At 42.0% G+C, this 19355-nt stretch overlaps 1 protein-coding gene and 1 long non-coding RNA gene across 7 annotated transcripts in view; one reads left to right on the top strand and one right to left on the bottom strand.

Moving 5' to 3' along the window:
- The window catches only part of LOC147755800 (uncharacterized), a 35387-nt gene that overhangs the window by 14702 nt on the left and 1330 nt on the right, over window positions 1-19355 (top strand). The window contains exons 3-4 of one of the 6 annotated variants that reach the window (XR_015327313.1): window positions 16444-16593; window positions 16960-18413. The exons of 4 other annotated variants lie outside the window; for them this stretch is intronic. Coding sequence is in view for 1 of the 2 variants with exons in the window: in XM_086988385.1 (XP_086844511.1) it covers window positions 11357-11423 (67 nt within the window). In the remaining variant the exon portion in view is untranslated. Of the gene's footprint in view, window positions 1-10520; window positions 11424-16443; window positions 16594-16959; window positions 18414-19355 lie in introns of those variants that run through there. One more of the 6 variants, XM_086988385.1, reaches the window with a different exon arrangement.
- LOC147755801 (uncharacterized) lies at window positions 1054-7508 on the bottom strand. The gene is made up of 2 exons (XR_015327317.1): window positions 7324-7508; window positions 1054-1361 (listed from the first exon to the last, which is right to left on the bottom strand). It is a non-coding gene; the product is annotated as an uncharacterized LOC147755801 (long non-coding RNA).

Genomic DNA, 19355 nt, shown 5'->3' with positions numbered 1-19355 from the left:
GAACCTGCTGCATACAAACTGACTGGCCTAGACTGGACCAGCCCCGCTTTTACTTGCTTCAATGGTATCCACTATAAATGTACATGTTACTTCAACCACGACTATTGATGCCAATATTGCATTCATATGCACACAGGCTGGCCCAGCGAAAGTAGGTTTATAGTGTATAGCAAAATATTGAGTTGACAGGTGTGAGAAACACACCTACACTTCAGTCATCGGCATTCGTATCAACTGGAAGCATAATTAATAGAAAATCTGTTTCTTCTCATCTCTTGTTAGTGGATGTCTAGTGTTGTCCCATTATATAATAATATATACAGATGACAGGCGCAGATGGTCGCCAGGCGGTCTCGCTTCCGTCGGCTTCACCTAGTTGCTTCGGTTACTCCTGTTATGGTTATCTGCAACAGTGTATCATACGAAACCTTCTTTACTTGATACGGGCCTTGGGATGTCGCAGTGAAATACTGTGCAGTTGCGCATTGACGTCCTGCCTGTTTGTGTATGGTTAAAGGTTCGCTCATTGTGTGGAGCGCGAAGCCTAGGTTGTTGCAATAGTTGTGAGTAGCCTAAAAGAGAATTGACGCCGAAGCGAGTTGTATGTAACATAAAGTTATGCTACGTAGTTGTGAGGTACGACGCAAGTAAGGTCTACCGACGTAAACATATGCAGGAGGTACTTGTAATGTGTATGTGGAGGAAAATGCAAATGGATGCATGGTATTTGAGTCGTATAATGAAATACATGGGCGTCTATGCAGGTGATGGTGACGGCGACGGAAGAATGATAGACTGAGGGCAATAGTGTATCTTCTAAGAATTCATGTCTCTTGTAATGTAATGCCCCAACTCGTCTAATAACGTGGACAACTGCAAAAGATATTATTATTATTATTAATGAAAAAAGCATTGTATTACAGGAAGCAAAACCAGTTTGATCTTCATAGTGCAATGTACTTTGGTTCATCCAAAAACAATAACAATAAGAGGTGTTGTTTCGATAGGCCTTGTCTTAATTGAGTTGTTGATTTTGATTTACACATGCGCGATATGCTTTATATCATCGTGTATTTAGGTCACTGCAACCCTATCTAATGTTAAAAGCTCTGGTTTGCAAACATTCCGTACCATCGATTATAATAATATATAGTTTTTAGCTAGGTTCTGGATCAGTTCTCTAAGCAGCACAGTGACTGACATAGACATTTTTGCACGGAGCATAATCGCGGGGTCGTATAATGTAATAGGTTCGATTTGGAAATCTTTTATGTGAAGGAATGACGATTTACGGAGTTTTATCGGCATACAAAGCCAAGGCAGATTTGTGCAGCTACTTGCAGATGAACACCTGAAATGAGCTAAATGAGACAGAAGAGGGGAAAAATTAATAAAAGAGAAGGTGGTTCAATTGTGCATTACGCTCAGAACCTTAGTTATAAATTAGAAAACGTCAGGTGTATATGAATAAATACGTACTAAATTAGCCTCGGTCGTTACTTAGGCCTCTCGATCGATGAAAACCCGATAAGCTTAAAGTTCCGGCACACGATTCTTCATAAAAATAACAACAAACATACTAAAAAGTTTACGAATCTGTAAACTGCTCCGAACTTACAAGTACGTAGACATTTTGTCAAAAATCACGTTCAAAGAAATATGTGTTCTTTGAAAATAGCTCGTAGTAATAAATGTCTTCAAAAATTGCCGGGCTAGAGTAGGACGTTTAGCTTATTTTTGACAATGATTTCCCGCCGATTTATAGTTACGGCCATTATAACTGAAGGTTCTATAGAGGGTTCGGTTTAAATCATATATAATTTTATTAACTTAATAACAAAGGTAACCCTACTACTTAATAACAAAGTGCTATTATCTAATTACAGTAATAGCAGGTGGCTTCAATACCCAAAATACCGATTACAATCATTGGTGGATCTTCATAGTAGCAATGGAAACCTATTTCAGATCCCCACAAAAAGCCAAATTCATCCAATCACTCAGTTATTATTACAGTTACTGCGATTCGTCCATCGTATATCCCCATCAGTTTTCTCTTTATCTTACTCTCACTCACTACCTTATCAGCATACACCCAACCATCACCTCACATATGGGTATTATTTACCACTTGTAAACGACACAACTAATGCTTTCATGTTTGTTCTTTATCGTGCATATTTTCGCTTTCGTTTTTTTCTTTTCCATCGGCTATTTCTATTTCAACGTGATCACGCGTTCTTTTGGCGTCGTCCCGGGACTCGACGCTAGCATCTTAAAACCAACAGAACGACATTATGCCGTGGCACAACGTCAGGCAAGCGTGGCTATGTCAGTTATTTTCTCGCTGGACGACACAATCCGCGCCTCAGTCTACGTCACAGCGTCACTGTCGATGCTTTGTGGGTAAGGCGTTTCGCGTCCTTCAGAGATCGTCCCACACAAGTCCCTTTGCCCTCTACCAGAACCTTTCAGCAGCAGATAGCACAGGATCACTGGCGGCTGATGACAAACGACCAACTGTCTACAGGCTACAACTACCCCACGAGGAGCGGTGCAGCAATCTATCGTTGTGCGAGATGTTTTGCTTGATTGAAACTGGCCAGAGTAAACGACATCAGAACGAAACGATAGTAGCCGGCTCTTGCGTGCTTGTTGTAGGATTGATGCTACATGACGCATAACGACGCCCAGCGCAGGCACTGTTGCCATAATGTAATCATTGCGGAAACACAACGGTGAAGGTCGAGACAAACGAAATCTGTGTAGCAGACGAGTGGGCGTCAGAGATTGACTAGAGAGGGTATTAAGGGCCTTTAGTATGGACGATAAAATAAATGGTAGGCTAACACTACAGGATAGCTCTCTAGTACAACGTACGATTTTCGTGGCGCCGTTTGAGCACGAAATATATACGGACGGAGAGCGATCGTATCTAAATGGACGCCTTTTTTTTTTCTTCCTAATGAAATGGACTTCGGAAAAGTTATTATCATTATTATTATTATTTAAATACATACGTTAAATAATATTTCCCTACAATTTATAATGTTATTTAATATATATAACCCGATTTTCCAAAAATTTTCAATACATCCATAATGGAAGTGACGACAACCTATCCAGTAGCTGTCCGTATTACTTTAGCGAGGTCACCTTTTCAAACAATTCTAATATCGTTGGTAATGTCGTATGGTCAATAAAGTAGTTTGACTGATTATTTCATCAATTGTTCAAAATATCTTGTTCGGGCTTTGTTAACCTGTACCTATTTTACATGGACATCGCTTAATAGCAATGGTTCTGGCATCAGGTGAAATAGGTTGGTTTCAGTGGCATAATGTACACGAATTTTATGTGGTCATTATTCGAAATAACCGATATAGTCGTACGACTGGGTTCAACTCAACAACAATTGCCCGCGAAAGATGATTACAAAAATACCCGCATTTTCCCTGCTAATGCATTAGTGGTTTAGTGTGCTCGCAAGAAATTTCAGCGTTGCTTCCGTACGTGACGCTTTTTATATTAGCTAATCTAGGAAACAACTATTATTTATCGTTGGTTGCTAGAATATTGAGAGCGAATGAATGAATGTTGTGATTATGAGGCTGTCTGAATACCGTTGGCATTCTGCTAATGACGCCGATTTGACGTTGAGTTGACGCCGACACCTACGAATTTTCTAATGAAAAAAGTATTCCCCTTTCTTTTATATGAACACGTTACTTTTATTAGAAAACACATAGAATTGAGCTGCATCGCGCCGCAAACAATTTCAGCGAGTGGAAAGGTTTTCTGCCGAGAGGTTTCAATACATTTGCATGCAGCGGCTATAGTGAAACCATTAATAATCACTGCAGCAGATAGAAAACGAAGCAAAAAAAGGGGGGCTCAAATTTCGCCGTAGAATGAGTTTCGCACAATTGTTACGGAACGAACAATTTTTTTTCAAATTATTCATAACCTTGGATGCGCAAAGGTTTGTTTGTCCTTAGGTGCATTCCTCGGACCTAGCAGAGGTTGTGCCTTCAAAAATTTTCGACTACCCGTTCCGGATTCGAAACCGCTAGACTCACATGCCACCAACTATGATAATATGATGCTACTATTTACATAAGATAACATATGCACATGTTATCCTATGCATCATAGGATCTTACTTTACCATTTTGATTGTTCGGCGGTTTACCGGTCTCAGCATTTGGGACGGTATTAGCTATATTGTAAAATCTAATATTTAAACTAATTTAATTATTGATTAATTTAGTTGTTCCCATGAACAAAAACGCCTTTCCGCAGAAGTCCTACCACGTATATTCCGTCATATAGTGCATACGGCCTCGCTCGTACGGTATCCACGGCTAACTTGTATCATCACAAGAATAAGTCTACTCTAACGGATCAGTGAACCAAACAAGGAAAGTTATATTGACAGTTTTGCCACCGTTCTCGGTTACTACCTCGTTAGGTGTGTCGGTAAGCACATGGGTAGCTTGCAGGCTCAGGGGTTGCAAATAGGCCCATCTCGCGCGGTCTTTGTTTTGCTATTCAAACGCCGTCAGTTTATTATGAGGTTAGGCACGTGGCCGAGCAACGGCGGTACGAGCAGCTGTCTGCTACAGCCATCATTTGACTGGGTGATATGCGCGTGGATATTCAGTTGCAGATTCCTAAATTCACCGTTGATGCCGCGTCAATGGCTGTTGTATTAAAGCTTCCTTATTGGCAGTGTTGTGTTAGCCGGGCGAGCCCGCTACTCAACCGTACTTCCTCGCCAGCACCATTCTATAGAATGTGGGAACGGCATTGAGCACTGCCAGATCCGTAAAGTACAATGAAAAATGAGAAATGATTAAGCCGATCGCTGACGGGTCACTCTGAGAACCCAGGAACACTAAGAACAAATGAATAACAGAGAGAATCCACCGGAAAAAACGCTGATCAGTTTACTTCAACCGCGAATAACGGGGGAATGCACCGGGAAAAAGTTGATCAGCTTGATTCGACTCCAAGATTTGTTGTAAGACACATTGCAAGTGCGGATTACTATAATCTACGCTTGGGTTCCTGCTTCCATTTGTGTATAAGACCCACAACCAGGCAAAGTCAGTTGAAGTCCCAAAATGTACAAGGCGCCGGGTCGTAATTCTGTAATTCCAATTCGTTGGAAATTTGCGATGCGGCCAGTAAAGAAAACAAATGAGCCAAACAAAGATTCTAACGCGAAAGTACAAACGACAAAATTACGAATTCGTTTTTTAATGACGAATTACCGTATCTCGCACTTCCCGAGTTTTTCCCGGACATTATCAAGCTACTGAACATGCTATTTGTCATATGCTTCTATAGTAAAGATTTGCACCGGGAACTCATTAAGAGTATGTGAGCTGTGCGAAGACGCCAGACCCGAGTCGCTCTGGTAAGCGTGTAGGCATACAGGGAGATACGTAGTCAGCGAGAAAATGAAGAACTCATCTTGTAATTATTTTGCTACTGCAGTGAGTTGGCCAGGTCTAGTCCGATGTTCGACGGGGCGTATTGTGATGCGCGATCGGGCTTCAATAGCCCCTTACAGAGAGAAGGTCTAGGCCAAGCGGTTGTCGATTGTACCAATCTATGCCGCGAGTCTAAGCTGAATTTTGGGCTGACTTCAAAGCTGAGCTTTAAGCTGGGTTCTGAGGCGCTTCCATAGCTCTTGTTGCCTGTTGTTGCAATGACTAGCAACACGCGCCCTATCGAGCGATCTGTGAATGAAGTATGGCGTCTGCTTAAATTTCTCCTTCAATAAGACTACGAATATGTACCAGTTCAGGTTCTGGCATTCTGACCGAGAAGACCTGTTTTGAGCAACTCCCTGCTAGTTGTTCCTATCGCAATTTCATTTGCCTTAACTGAGGTAAATGGGCTGGCAAGCCTAACAGTGGCTCGAGATATACAGCCTACAACCCACTACATACCGTTACTGTTGGCAAGCGAAACATGTGCCTTTGAATAGCGTCCGTCTGAGCAACGCCAACTAACTCAGAGCAAATCGAGTGTACGATCAAACGCCTGCGTCTAGTCTTTTGCCTTTAATACATGTTGCAGGTTGCAATCATTGCTTGGTTTTGTATTGCAGTGAAGGCGCACCCGTGGAGAATTGATAAGGCATCTATAACACTAGTGTATGCTAATATGAAATTAACAAAACATCGGTGTTTTGTAACGAAGAATACGTTCATTCAGGATGCGTACACTGGTTTGCACGTACATAAAGGTTAAGGCCCAGCAAAATGTTATAGCAAACCCGTGAAGTATTATGATGAATGCATAAGTTACGATTGGCTTCCGGTTGTTGGCCGAATCGGTGGGCAAAACCCGTCGTATACGATGGTGGGTACGACAACGGATACAAACACCAAACACACACTTAATATAGACGCGTTTGTGCCATTCTAGTGATAGTATTTATCGGCTAATTACGTGAGCCCCAATATCTAACATCTCAACACATTATTGCATTGCTTGATGATTTTTGTCGTTTTCGGCAAGAACTCCGGTGAAGGCTCCTTGGCCAGCTGGAATCGGTCGATTGTGCTTCTGTCCGGGTCCAACAACAGAGTTGTTCAGGCAAGAGCGGTCTCTCGTACGTCGACTGATTTCTACATGGATATTTCGGTGCAGTTGGCAGTTACTACCATCTAAATAGAATATAAGAGCGACGGGACAAACATGCAGATTTGAGCAGATAACTACAGTTGGCTCACCATAGCAGCTGCTAGACGATGGCCGCTTCGCCTACGTACGGCTTGGCGCAGTTCGTTGCGAAGTCATTCTTCAGGCCTATTCGAAATATACGTAGGACCCAAGTAGTTTGTACTTAGTACTGTCAACGCTTATTTTAAGCAGAATAGCGAATATCGTGATAATTACATGAGAAGTATCGCAGCCGTCGTTTCCAGGACTTTCAGGGTTTCTAGTTTTACAACGTGCGTATCTGTTACGTCGGCTTTGTGCGAGCCTATTTTCGAACACAGCAGCGCATTTTTTACAGGTGAGGCCGTCGTCAAACCTGTTCACAGGTCTGAATAACAAAACCCTATGGTCTTTTTTCGTGATCCTTATCTCATTGTCATCAGCAGATGTCAAAAGACACTAGTTGGTAGAAGACGTACCCTAAACGATGTGTAGCATGCTATGCGCGAATCGAAAGTCACACCCCATGTGATGCAAGATTTGACAGGTGTACAGAACACAAAGCACCGCGCTGTCAGCACACCCACCCGGCTTTTGTTGGGCTAGCAAAACAAACAAAAACTGGTTGAAATAGTTGTTTCTTACCTCACTGCTTGTTTTCTTGGGATGGCTCATAGCATAGAACATGACTGGTTAGCGCCTAGGCCTGCACGCTTGAGTGCTTGTTGCCAAATATCCTGTTGCATGTTGTGCAGACGACTCTATCATTTAACATAAATGAGAGAGTCGTCTGCACAGTGTAAGCAGACGCCGCTCAGAAGACAGCGGCCAGCTCCGGTGCGGCTATGGTAAATGATCTTTGTGATCATGCCTAAGGGTGGCTCGCCGCGAGTTTTGCTCGCAACTTAGCGAAGGTCAATTGTATACTGGAGAGTGATTTTGAGTTCTCAACAGAGATAACAACTCGCCATGAATGAACGACGCTATTATTCAGTTACGGTGCGCCTGTGTAATAGTAGAAATGTGAAGTCTACACGGTTGCTACATATGGCGCTAATATATATTTGTCTGCACGGTTTGTAGGTAGCTAGCGGATTGGCTTTTGTGTCAGATAACGATCGGACCTAGGTTTCACATCATGGAGGAGATGATTGTCTAATAACACATTGGCTACGCTCGCGTTGTAGAATGGTTAGATTCCGTGTCGAAACTTAGGCAATGTGCGTTCTTTTCCGAATGTTACAGTTATGTAATAGTCGACAGCCATTCTGCAGTGATTGTCACACAAATATAACCTACAATAAGTACACTACTATGCGATATAGAAGTAATTAGGTTTAATTAGGACTGGCGTCGTTGGTCGACCTGTTCATTTGCTAGGATATATGAACAGAAATGCAATGGGCATCGAGTGCACCTCTGTTTTTCTATGGGGGAGAGTTGTAAATGCCACGAAACCAAGTAGATTCAATGAGCACACGAATTTTTTTTCGCACTTGATTTTTGTTGTGGTAAAGCGCTCAAAAAACGACAGGTGCCGAACTAGCGATGATGTTGCATTATGCGTATTTACAGCTATGGCCGGCTGTGAACAAAAAAAGAATTGTCATCGACATTGCAGATCTGCTTAAGGCGAGATAAGGCAGCCGGAGAGCGTATTCGAAAATATTTTTTGACTAATGATTGCTTCGAATGCATATCAATAGACATGCAAAATTCATGTGGTAACTTAAGTAGACCAAGTTACTGGCCAACGTTCATCAACATTACTATCAATATCAACATTTTTCAATTATGACAATTGTTTAGCTCTAATTGGTCATTTAACCGTGATCTTCCGTTTGGTACACGGTAACATAAACTCACTTTGTTCAAACCTGTCACTCATTCGATGGCGTTAGGTGATCCACTTGAGCCTTTTTTCTTTTGATTGAGCTTTCTCTCACCTGCCCGTCGAGAGCAGGATGTGTTTTCTATGAAAATGTACCGGAAGCTTACAATTATTCATGCTTGTTACGTTCTTAAACCACTTTCAACTATCAGACAAATCGTTAACTCGGCTGAGTATAAAACGACCTGGATTTGGAACTGGTCTCATGGACACTGTCTGAACCGTTGCGGCCGTCAAGTTTCGAAAAGTTCCACCATTAATCTTGATCATCTGCTTCGCTTAAACAGAGATTTCTCGGCGGTCGTATTCTCGGTACGGCGTCGTCTTTCTAGTAAACGTACGATACCGACACCGTCGTCTCACCATACGCAGATGGTAACTATGTCTCGGAACACATTTCCACAATTGAATTGATCATCATGTTTAACGGACTTATAATGTAAATGTGGCGTATTATAAGCGAATATCAGTCAATTATGTGAGTTTCCTTTATTAATCGGCGTGTGCACGGATTAAACGGTCATAGCCATTGACAACATCTAATAGAACAGAGATTTCTCGGATCTGTGCTCAGACATTGTTAACAGAAAAGGTCCCATAACAAGACATGCAGATCAATTTACTAAGCGGCTGTATGTAGTAAAGCGCCTACATTACTAAATTACCTCAAACACGCTGTACGTCTAGTAGATTCTATTCTAACAGAAAGCCATTTTATGTAAACATTTTTTTCACGATTTATTTCTAGCCAACACGCTTTCCGTTTTTATCCTACAGCGTAGCCTGATGGCTAGCAACCATAAACAATAAAAGTCAAATGCGAAGGTGCTAGTGGCACTTCAGTGGTATATATCTGTATATTTATCTGTAAATGGTTCGGACGCTACTATTAATAGCGTTCTGAGTATTAACAATTGTTATTATTAATAACGGCATTGTGCCATTGTCTTCTGTATCGTCTCCTAATTGCGTCTCACCAATGTAACTGCGAGGCTTCCGCGCGGCGAAATGTCCTGCTTGATTCATGGCCACTTGTCTCAGATAATCATAATTTTAACGTCACCCCATCCCCAAGTAGAATTCACATCAAGTGAATTTTACTTGAAGAAATAATCTTTCGCATCCACAGAAAACTGTTATCGCCTATTACCAGTGGGCATTAGCGCGGGTGCTTAACGCCCTTCAAATCGCGTGTGGCAATATGACACATTACGGAGTGGCGGAAGATAGTGATAGATATCCAGCTGCGGGACGATCTCGTTAAAGATAAAACAATAATGGGGATTAAAGATTCCTGTTCTCTTTTACGTTGTCAGGGGTCCGTCATTGAATTCAATTTACTCAGCAACTGTGTTGCCGCATAAGCGTTTGCTATTGCCTCTGTAGGTTCTTGCTGGCTGCCATGAAGTATGAAACATCTCGTTTCTTTTGTGGTTCTTAGTGTGAACTCTGGTTTTGAGCACCCGTGCTGAAATAAGAGCGGCCATTCTGAAAGTAGACCTCCCGAATTAGTCGAGGCGCAATGCTTTACCAAAGGATTGGTGAACCCACACAGCAAAACTTGTCGTGGATTGCTTTGATTGTATTTGACTATAAATTCTTAAAGGTTAGGTTGCGTGCGTCCATCTGGATTCATCCCAGTGGCGGTCAACGGTAAAAGTTTTGACAGGCAGAAGTAAGGGAGGCAAAAGAACTAGTTCCTCTCCTGTGCTAATGTCAAGGTCAGCAAAAAGAACATTTCTCACCTTGCATAGGATTATGTGTCTAGTTAAATTGTGGAATACTTCAAATCGTCGTTAAACATGAGAGGCAAGTACTTGGTGTCATTGTGTAGTATACAGTATAGCGTACGTAGACGTATGTAATAATAGTATACTTGGGTAAAAATGTTAATTATTTCATTTCTATTTCATAATAACAAATCTGATTAAATAACACTATACTGATAAAGGTCTGCACTGCAGGTCACATAGACAGTTATGGAATCTATTGATGATCGAAGGCTATGTTTTCTTTGACTGAATTACTCCGATGACGAGCCTGTATGACGTATTTACTCGGACCGACACCACGTTTCGCTGATCCAGCTCAATAGTATATATATATATATAGTTGCTTTTGTCGTCACTTTTTTTTTAAAAAAGGTCTATAATTGGACGTCAAAACGTATCAACCACGTCATCTCTGGCTGTGGATTCCCTCAGTTCTTTCCGCAGGTATATTTACCTTTGCCTGTTTTACAAGTCGTCTCCGCTAGCCATGCCGTTCGATATCCGTTAAATAAACAGGTAAATGCAATCAATACACAATAAATTTATGAATTGAATGATAGCTCTCTCTTATCTTCGAATAGAATTTAGTTTACTTGAGAAGAGTAAAACATTGCGGGCTAGTGTTAAAGTAGTAGGTTAGTTTTACAACAGTAAGATTGCATCTTACTGATATTAAGTTGAAAAGTTGAATCCTTGCAGTAGGACGTGTTCGATAGGTAAGCAATTTCTTCTTTTTGCAAATGTTGCGTAACGAACAATATACACACTTGCTTCTGGTATACGCATCTGTATCGGCGTGTGATACAAACAATATTCTTTAATATAATTGCGTACGCCAAACCAAAACGCCCTTCTTCAAATACCACTTATTGACACCTGGTTCATGAAATCTTCCCTGAATACTCAATACGAGACAACGTGCCTGCTGTACATCACTACAAATACCATATCTCCTTAACTAGCCCCGTTTTTTTCCAGGTCTGTGTCGCATTTATATAGTGTTCGGATATTATCTATGTTCGCGGCACGCATCTTTATGACATGTAGAAAAAGTGGAATCAGAAGCCCTAACGGCCCTAACGGTAAGCCTAGCAAAGTCCTGACTTGAGAATCTTTGCCCTTCTTGATTATGCTGGACGCTCAGCTGCGAGCGAAAGCACAAAGTGGGATTAGGGAACATATAATTCCAACGCACGACGCCAACAGGTCGATATGTGCTAGTCCGTGGCAGTACCGGAGTCCTTGCAACTATGAATAGTTACGTGCGGCCAGGTAGTCAAAGCGTTTGGCGATCAAAAAAAAAGGCTTCCATATACGTAATAGACAGTACGAATGTTGTACAAATTGTATCAGCACTTTTGAATGTATTTTTTTTCTAGTAATTAAGCCTTTTTGCAACCAGGGTACATAGGCGGTGCGAAGGTGAATCGAATTTGGCGAAATAAAAACTAGGATTTGATTCGACAATAGCAGAAAAATTACCTCCAACCGATTTAATCCCATGTTCTAAACTAAATGCGTTTCCTGCGCGAAAATAGACAGTTATTACAACCACATGCGTTGTTGTTCGTTTGAGGTACTTGGGGGGTTGCAGCTGTCCTGTAGCTGTCGTTCACCAGCTGAGCTTTTAATTTTTAGCAATACTCTCCGCTTTACGACTGACCCTTTCAAAGCGGAACTGTTCGAGGCATCTTGAGCAAACTATTTTCTTAATTTATTTTCTATAGCGATCCACCCCGTGTTGTATTATTATACTTTGTTCCGTTTTTACTAGGTGGATTGACAGCCAGCTTTTCTACAGTTGATGGTTTTCCACAATAAGAATTAAGCGTGGTCACCACGTGTAATGCCGCGCTGTGAGATAAGCGTACCTTCGTCGTCTTTCAAGGTTTGTCTATTAGCCCGTTGTCTGCCTTTACCATATGACTGCATCGTCCCCCGCATCAACGCTAGCGAATCTGGTGATAAAAAAAATAAAGGTATTAATGATTAAGACAGTGGTGAATAAAATGCGGTTTTTCGAACGTGCGACGTTGTGTAGTTCGTTCATGCTCAAGCCTCAATTCACTTTCATCACGATCTTCGCCTAGCGCTTCAGCAGGGAAAGGAATACACAGGACATGCGTATATATATGTATGAAGTATATATATGTACTAATGAGCACGGTTTTAATAGACCTATGTATAGCGTCCCGTCTTTTTGCTGTAAAATCGTCAGAAGACTGTGCCAGTAACGCAATCTATCTTACTCTTGCATCTATACACTGTTTCTACACATAAGGAATACTAGCTCAGCTAGTTCATATAGTTTTCCTTGCTTTAATTTTCAACATGACTATGTTTGTTATATATGTAATTCTGCCGAAAATCATATAGCCAATATTTCTTTATTTTCAAGTATTACTTCACTAAACGTAGGCCATTTTGATCGATGACCTTCTGTCATTTTTCTGATAACACCATGGATCCATCGTTGAAGTACTTTTGTGGGCGAAATATTGTGACCGATAATCTTTGCATAATTCCACTGAAATCAACGCTATTAAGGGAATTCTATCGAGATCGAAACAGATAATAGTCTGATGGCGCAAGATTCAAACTATGTGGCAAATGCATTTGCCTCAATCCTGAGCAAAACCGGTAGCAAAATGTTTAGTTTCTTGACAATATCAACGCTACTCACGTGGCGGTCTGGCTTAACGTTTGCAGTAATTTTGTGTTTAATAAGTACATGGAAATTTCCAGAACAAATACCCATATTTCGGCCGTTTCTTCCGGTAACATATTTGACTATAAAGAGTACACATTTTTTTATGAGCCAGAGTAGTTTTTCTTATTTTATTATAGTAAAATTGTAGATTTTCAAGCCGCTCTATATTAACAACGAATAAAGACAGTCCAACGACATCAGCTGCTGCTAATCCACTGCTTAATCTCAACTTCCAAATGGCACCAATGCCGATCCGACGTGCCTCAAGTTTCATGAGATTTGTAAAAGCTATCCAACCAGAAAAACGGTCTTATATATATATATATATATATATATATATATATATATATATATATATATATATATATAGCGTTTAATAAAGTTCATAGGAGAAAACTTTTAATAAAGCTTGCAGAATAAGGAGTTTAAGCTCGAATCGTTCATCCAATTGGTGCTCAAGCTGCAGCGAAACGTGTAAAAACGCTGCTTCATACTGACAATCTGGAAGGAGCCGGTTTCAGGCCTATCCAGCCTTCGCAAGGCTTTCGTCAATATAAATTAAGGCAAAAGCCATGAAGTCTTACTGCAAGAACCGCCTTATTACTCTTCAAATATGCAGAACGGCCTTGACCAGTATTACGTAGCTGGGTGCGATTTTACCTGCCAGTGCCCAAGCCTTTGCAGCGCATCTCACTAATAGACTACGACAAGCAATGCTGGCGAGAACAGGTGTATTAATTTCCCCAAACCTTGAGCCAAATGACATAAGCTCTATTCGAAATTCAGATAGTTTTTTACAATTGCTGGCTACCTGTAGTTTACCAATACATGAAAGAGGACCATGATGGATATCAATTTCGATTTTGATAGGCACAGAAACGATGACCAATGAAGTCTGGAGAGAGGGGCGAGCAGAATGAATCGACACGCAGATAGTGACGCATTTTGCAGTTAATGGATTCAGCCATGGTATTTTACATTGTATATTAGATTACAAATGTCAAACTCTACGCGCATCTGTACAGCATGTGGTAACGTACGCCTTAGATACGTACGATGCGATGCAATAGCTTCTCTGACCGGTCATTCTGACAGGGGATATCAGTTTGTTTAGCATTAATTTGATTCAATTTGAATACGATCGTACTTTTGTACACTTTGTAATGAACACATAACGATATTTAATAGATAATTACTTATAGGTATTCGAGTGACTGCGCGAGGTCAGTGTTAGTAGGGGGGGCGTTGTTGCCGGAGATATCTCCACGGTGGCGACGTTTGCCTCAAACGTATTTTTCTTCGTTCGGTCATCGGCTTCACATAGGCAATGGTAGCGGTGGCCAGAAAGACCGTGGCATTGGCTAAAAGCACGGATCGTCAGTTGCCGCCAGGCCTCAATTTCGCGCCGTGTCACTTCCAGCGGTAGCCTTTACAAGAAGAACTGCTGAAGATGACGTTGCCATTCGCTAGCCATATACATGCTCTTCAAACCGCCAACGTCACCGCCACGACAAATTCCCAGAGGGATTTATCTACTTGCAATGATGACAATGTTTCCTTTGCTCAACGAGTGCGGGTGTTTGCCGTCCCACTATTTAAAATGTGTAGGATCGGAAGTGGACAATACGACACTGACTTGTCTTATCGTAGAAGTGTTGCGACGAAAATTGCCCAGACTCCATCGTCGGTATAGGTCATTACGTCACAATTGTCCAACGTGCAAACAAGAATTGTCATGTCAGCTGCTGCTGCCACTGTTGCAATTGCTTCAAAAGAAAAACTAGCATCTTGAAACAGACAGTGATGACGCAGGAGGAAAAGTGGGGAAACATTGATTTCCTGTTGGATCTCGGGCCGATTAGCTAAACGCTCGTTGAGCAACATGACGCCGATCACGGGCCACATATATATAGAGCCCATTGAAATGATGTTCAATTTGTGCGTAAAACACATGCCAATTAGGGGCTGACGATGGGTAAATATTTCCGGGGGGGGGGGTGCATCGTCTTACCGAGCATGTGACATAGGCAACTCCAGTTGTTTGCCTTCCTGTTTACCATCCTGCTCAAAGCCGGCAGGCTCGTCCACGATTGGAAATAAATAGGTTGTTTGGCCCAGCGATTGTTTTGTTGCAGGTGCTGATACGTCTGTTGTGGTTATTTGAAAAACCGTTTGCTGGTTGTTATCTGCTGCTGTATCAATGGCCTGTTGCGCGTTGTCCTTTGACAACTAAACTGGCACCAACAACGCCGCGAGAAGTAACAACGGCAACTGCGACAACATCTTCATAGCAGGTAATAGCAATCGAATGATGACGATCACGGCCTAAAGCGATTACTGCAACTACAACAGGAAACGACAAGCTACAATAGATGACAACCACCTAACAGGCAACAACAACAACACCAACATTGTCACGCCCACGGGTTTTGCCTAGTAATTTGCTATTGACGCCGTGAGGAAAGCGGTTGGTCGAGGTATCGATCAGCACCGTGGCAGCTGTCGAGCTGATCGACTAGATAACGAACATCAACTAGACCTCAAACAGAATATCGTTAGGAAAGGTAGTTATGATATTTATTAGCAGTTATTCAACGACAAGTGATCTCGCAGGAACGGATCTTTTCAGACACTGTTCTTCAATCGAAGGACGAACGCAGCTTTTCATGTACATTCTTTGTGTATTGATGCGTAGAGTTTTTGTTATCTAAACATGAGTGATATTACACCGTTAACTTTGCTATTAGCCATTCTATGCATACGCAACATTATGCATGTAAATCCGGATATTGATATTAATGCCGGATTTTCTGGTGGACCATTTTCAATAGTAGGTGGCGCAGATGTCTTTGGCTGAAACAGAAGAGCATAGCAAAGACGGGATATGGGGGGAAAAAACACAGGCCAAATTGGTGTTATATCAGGGTAACTATGATAGTTAGAAGAACTAATCTTTTACAAGAAGAACAGGTGGAATAAGACAGAATGGATGAATAGGGCCATGACCTCTCAGAAGGTAATTTACCCCTCAAAATTCGGCACCACGAGAATGAACTGTATAAACCAAGGGTACTATGTATTGGTCGAAACGATTTTTATAAACGCCGTTATAAAATCAGTTGTGAAATGTATAGACAGGCTGGCTTTAGTGAGGCAGAAAATTCTATGAATAATCTTCCAACAAAAGCCATACGTACACAATGAAATGCGAAATCTGTTGTTTCCGATCACAATCATCAGAGACGTCTGTCCATCAAATCCTGCCCGAAATACGTTTTCTCGAGTGTTAGGCAAGACAGACAAAGGAAATCTGTCCTTCCTTTTTCCCTCTAATCAACAAGCTTGCTGACACTCCGTAACAGCTACCAACTACCTCTGAGTCTTCTCTCTAGGTGTTCTTTCCCAAGCTGTGACCGCATCATCAACCAGAAACCTTCGATGCAGCTGATAATTCTGTACTTGGTATACCCGTCAAACGCTTCATTGTTACCATCAATGCCATCAAATCATCGACAATCGAGCCACACTCGCATCGACTACAGGCGAGTTACGTTTGCGGAGTCTCAATATTTGTCCCGTCCAACAGTTCCATCCACCAGTCGGTGCCAATCCGCTAGAAAGGGTCATTTCCATAAAAACCGTTGCGGCGGTAAAGAAACCCCAATTTTTTAAGAGAGAGGGAGAAAGACCGTAATTGTATGTATGTTGGTGCCTACGACTTACTCTTGTTTCCGCCTGTCTTTGTCTGCCGGTCGGTCGGTGTGTTTGTCCGGCTGCGCTAGAATCGGGACAATACATATCTATCGGGGATGGAGCGCTCATGGTAGCAGTAAGAGCAGTAGCATTGCGAGTAGTAGTGCAACGTTAATAGATCTGTCATCTCCACTTTTCTCCTTTGAACGTTACAGCCGTAAACGCCGCTGTCTCGAACGGCCCTCCAGTGGAATGAACGACGGCAAGCAGACGTCCACCCGATGGAATTGTTCCACGAATACGCATCGACACCGAGTGGCAAGTGGGCATCGAGTGTGACGCAGTGACAGAAAGTTCGCTAATAGAGAGTTAACGCTGACGGCGCGGACGTTAAATGCCTGTTGGCAAACACTAGCAGAGAGGACGCTGCAGTCAGTCAGTGACGACGAAAACGGCCATATAGGCGGAACAAAGTTACAAATGCACGTTACGGCATTCAGAGAAATAACCACAGAGAAGTACAGTCGAGTGGGCGAAAAAAAAAAACAACAAATGCGCTTATGATAAAAGCAAAAACAAAGCGTCGACTAACTGCAGGAGATCACTAAGAACACCGCTGTTACCGCTGCCAATTGCCATTGTCGCGTATGCATAAGCGTTAATTTAGCAGAACCAATGCTAATAATAGTTATACTGCAAGTAACCTGAGTGACAGTCCGTAAAGGGTGCCTGTTGATGATTAGAGGAGACGGAGCAAAACGCAACAGAAACGACACGGAAGTCGACATTGCTAGCGATGGTGGAAGTCGTGTTGTCGTGCTGCACGTCTTTAAGCACGTTGATAAATCCACTAGTTGCATAGCTGTTCGAGCAGCCCGTGCTGTACCAAGATTTCGGATTTGCTGAGTGCTGATTTTACCCACGCAATCGCTGATTGCCGACAGTGGTTGAACTTCAATGAGGAACTCTCAGTTTTTCGACAGCATTTATCGGGAGTCACGATTTCTGACTATAATTCTAGGCTACCGCTTGTGTGAGAGTTTGAAAACCCGCTTTTACGAATTGATCGAGTCAATCTGTTAGGGTCCGCTAAACGAATTAGTAAACATAGCCATTGTTACGTCTACATATATTTCGCTATGGGACAAACTTGTGGTAAAGCCTTTGGGAGCAAGTAAAGTGTTAGCTGACAGAGGATTTTTTGATGTTTGTCTGTAAACATTGAGTAATGTGTACTGTGCGTTTTTTATGAATGCGCAGAATACTCACAGCAAGAGATCTCCCGGCAGGTGAGAGATCTGACAAGACAAACCTGGATATTTCGATACGCTTTCTACGGTCCGATTACCCGACTAAGAGTTCTTTGAGGAAACATAACCGACCTGGAAATTCTACCATGAGTCTGCAGTGAAGTGCTCTCGTGTGCCTGCTCATCTCTGTAAATTGTGTTTTCATATACTGTACTACATAAATAGGCTAGGTGTAACAAGTGGATACGTACGTTACAAACGGGCTATATGCAACTCGCTACATTTACGGGGGACGCCTTCAGTGTGGTGGACTTGTCAGTGTCTAAGCTGTTGGTGAAAGTTACTATCGGCTCTTTGTATAAGCGCTGTTTACTGCAGAGGTCCTGTTACGTACGCGAACCCCTAAAAGCTGGGGCAATGTATGTGAATTTTTGGAGAAATATACTAGATAGCAAGAATGATAGATAACGAGAATATGCAGTATAACAATGTTAACTTGTCCGATATTGTTGTCAGTTGTGACAGTTACTTTAACGAGCTAGCATTGAAAAATAATAGGTATACCCAAGAACTTTTTCTAAGAGTTGTTGATAATCGTTTTAGTGGAATCAACGAACGACCATAGATAGCTGCATGTGGAAAATACTTTATAATAAAAAGAATATTCTAAAAACTGCTATAATATAGACTAAAATTAACTAAGGGGAAGACAGCGTAAATTAACATTAGACAAAAAAAAAACAAGTAGGCACTTGATCAATAAATATTACCATCCTAGGCACCATGTAACCTCCTAGGTCCCTCCATTTTTGAACAGCAATACACCTGTATAGCATTGTTGAATGGTATTGTGTCGCTATGTAAGCAATCGCCGTACGCCTCGCTTTGCACGCAGCCGTTGAAAGGCACGACGAGCACTTCTGAAGGAAAGATCTGGTCTCTCATGCCAGACAGAGGCCATATACTACGGTGCTTGACGAGTCTCAGATGGCGTGATTCGCCCGGCTTGAGGAGGTTCAAACTAGTTGCCACTGCTCGCTCATCTGGCTTGCAAGTCTGTGGTAACAGTCTCCCGGGTCGTACGGTTTTTGTCATACGTAATACAGAACTTGGCAAGCTGGCCCGTATCGTAGAACGAGTGAGATCTCGTATACGTGCAGTAGTCTGGCGCAATTAGCCGCAAGCTTTTCGGCAATAATCATACGAAAGATAGCTCTGAATTTTTGGCTGCACTGTACATAACCTTGGATTCCCTATGCAACAAAACTGTGTGACTTTTATGCGATATCAGTCTGGTCGTACGTTATATTTAAAAAATACATTGTAAAACGAGAGCAAGAAAAAAACTATGGTTGATGTAG

This window comes from Varroa destructor, unplaced genomic scaffold (genome assembly GCF_002443255.2).
Source record: "Varroa destructor unplaced genomic scaffold, Vdes_3.0 BEIS01000004.1, whole genome shotgun sequence".
In the NCBI taxonomy this organism is placed as follows: Eukaryota; Metazoa; Arthropoda; class Arachnida; order Mesostigmata; family Varroidae; genus Varroa; species Varroa destructor.
This window is presented reverse-complemented; position numbering and strand designations above follow the sequence as displayed.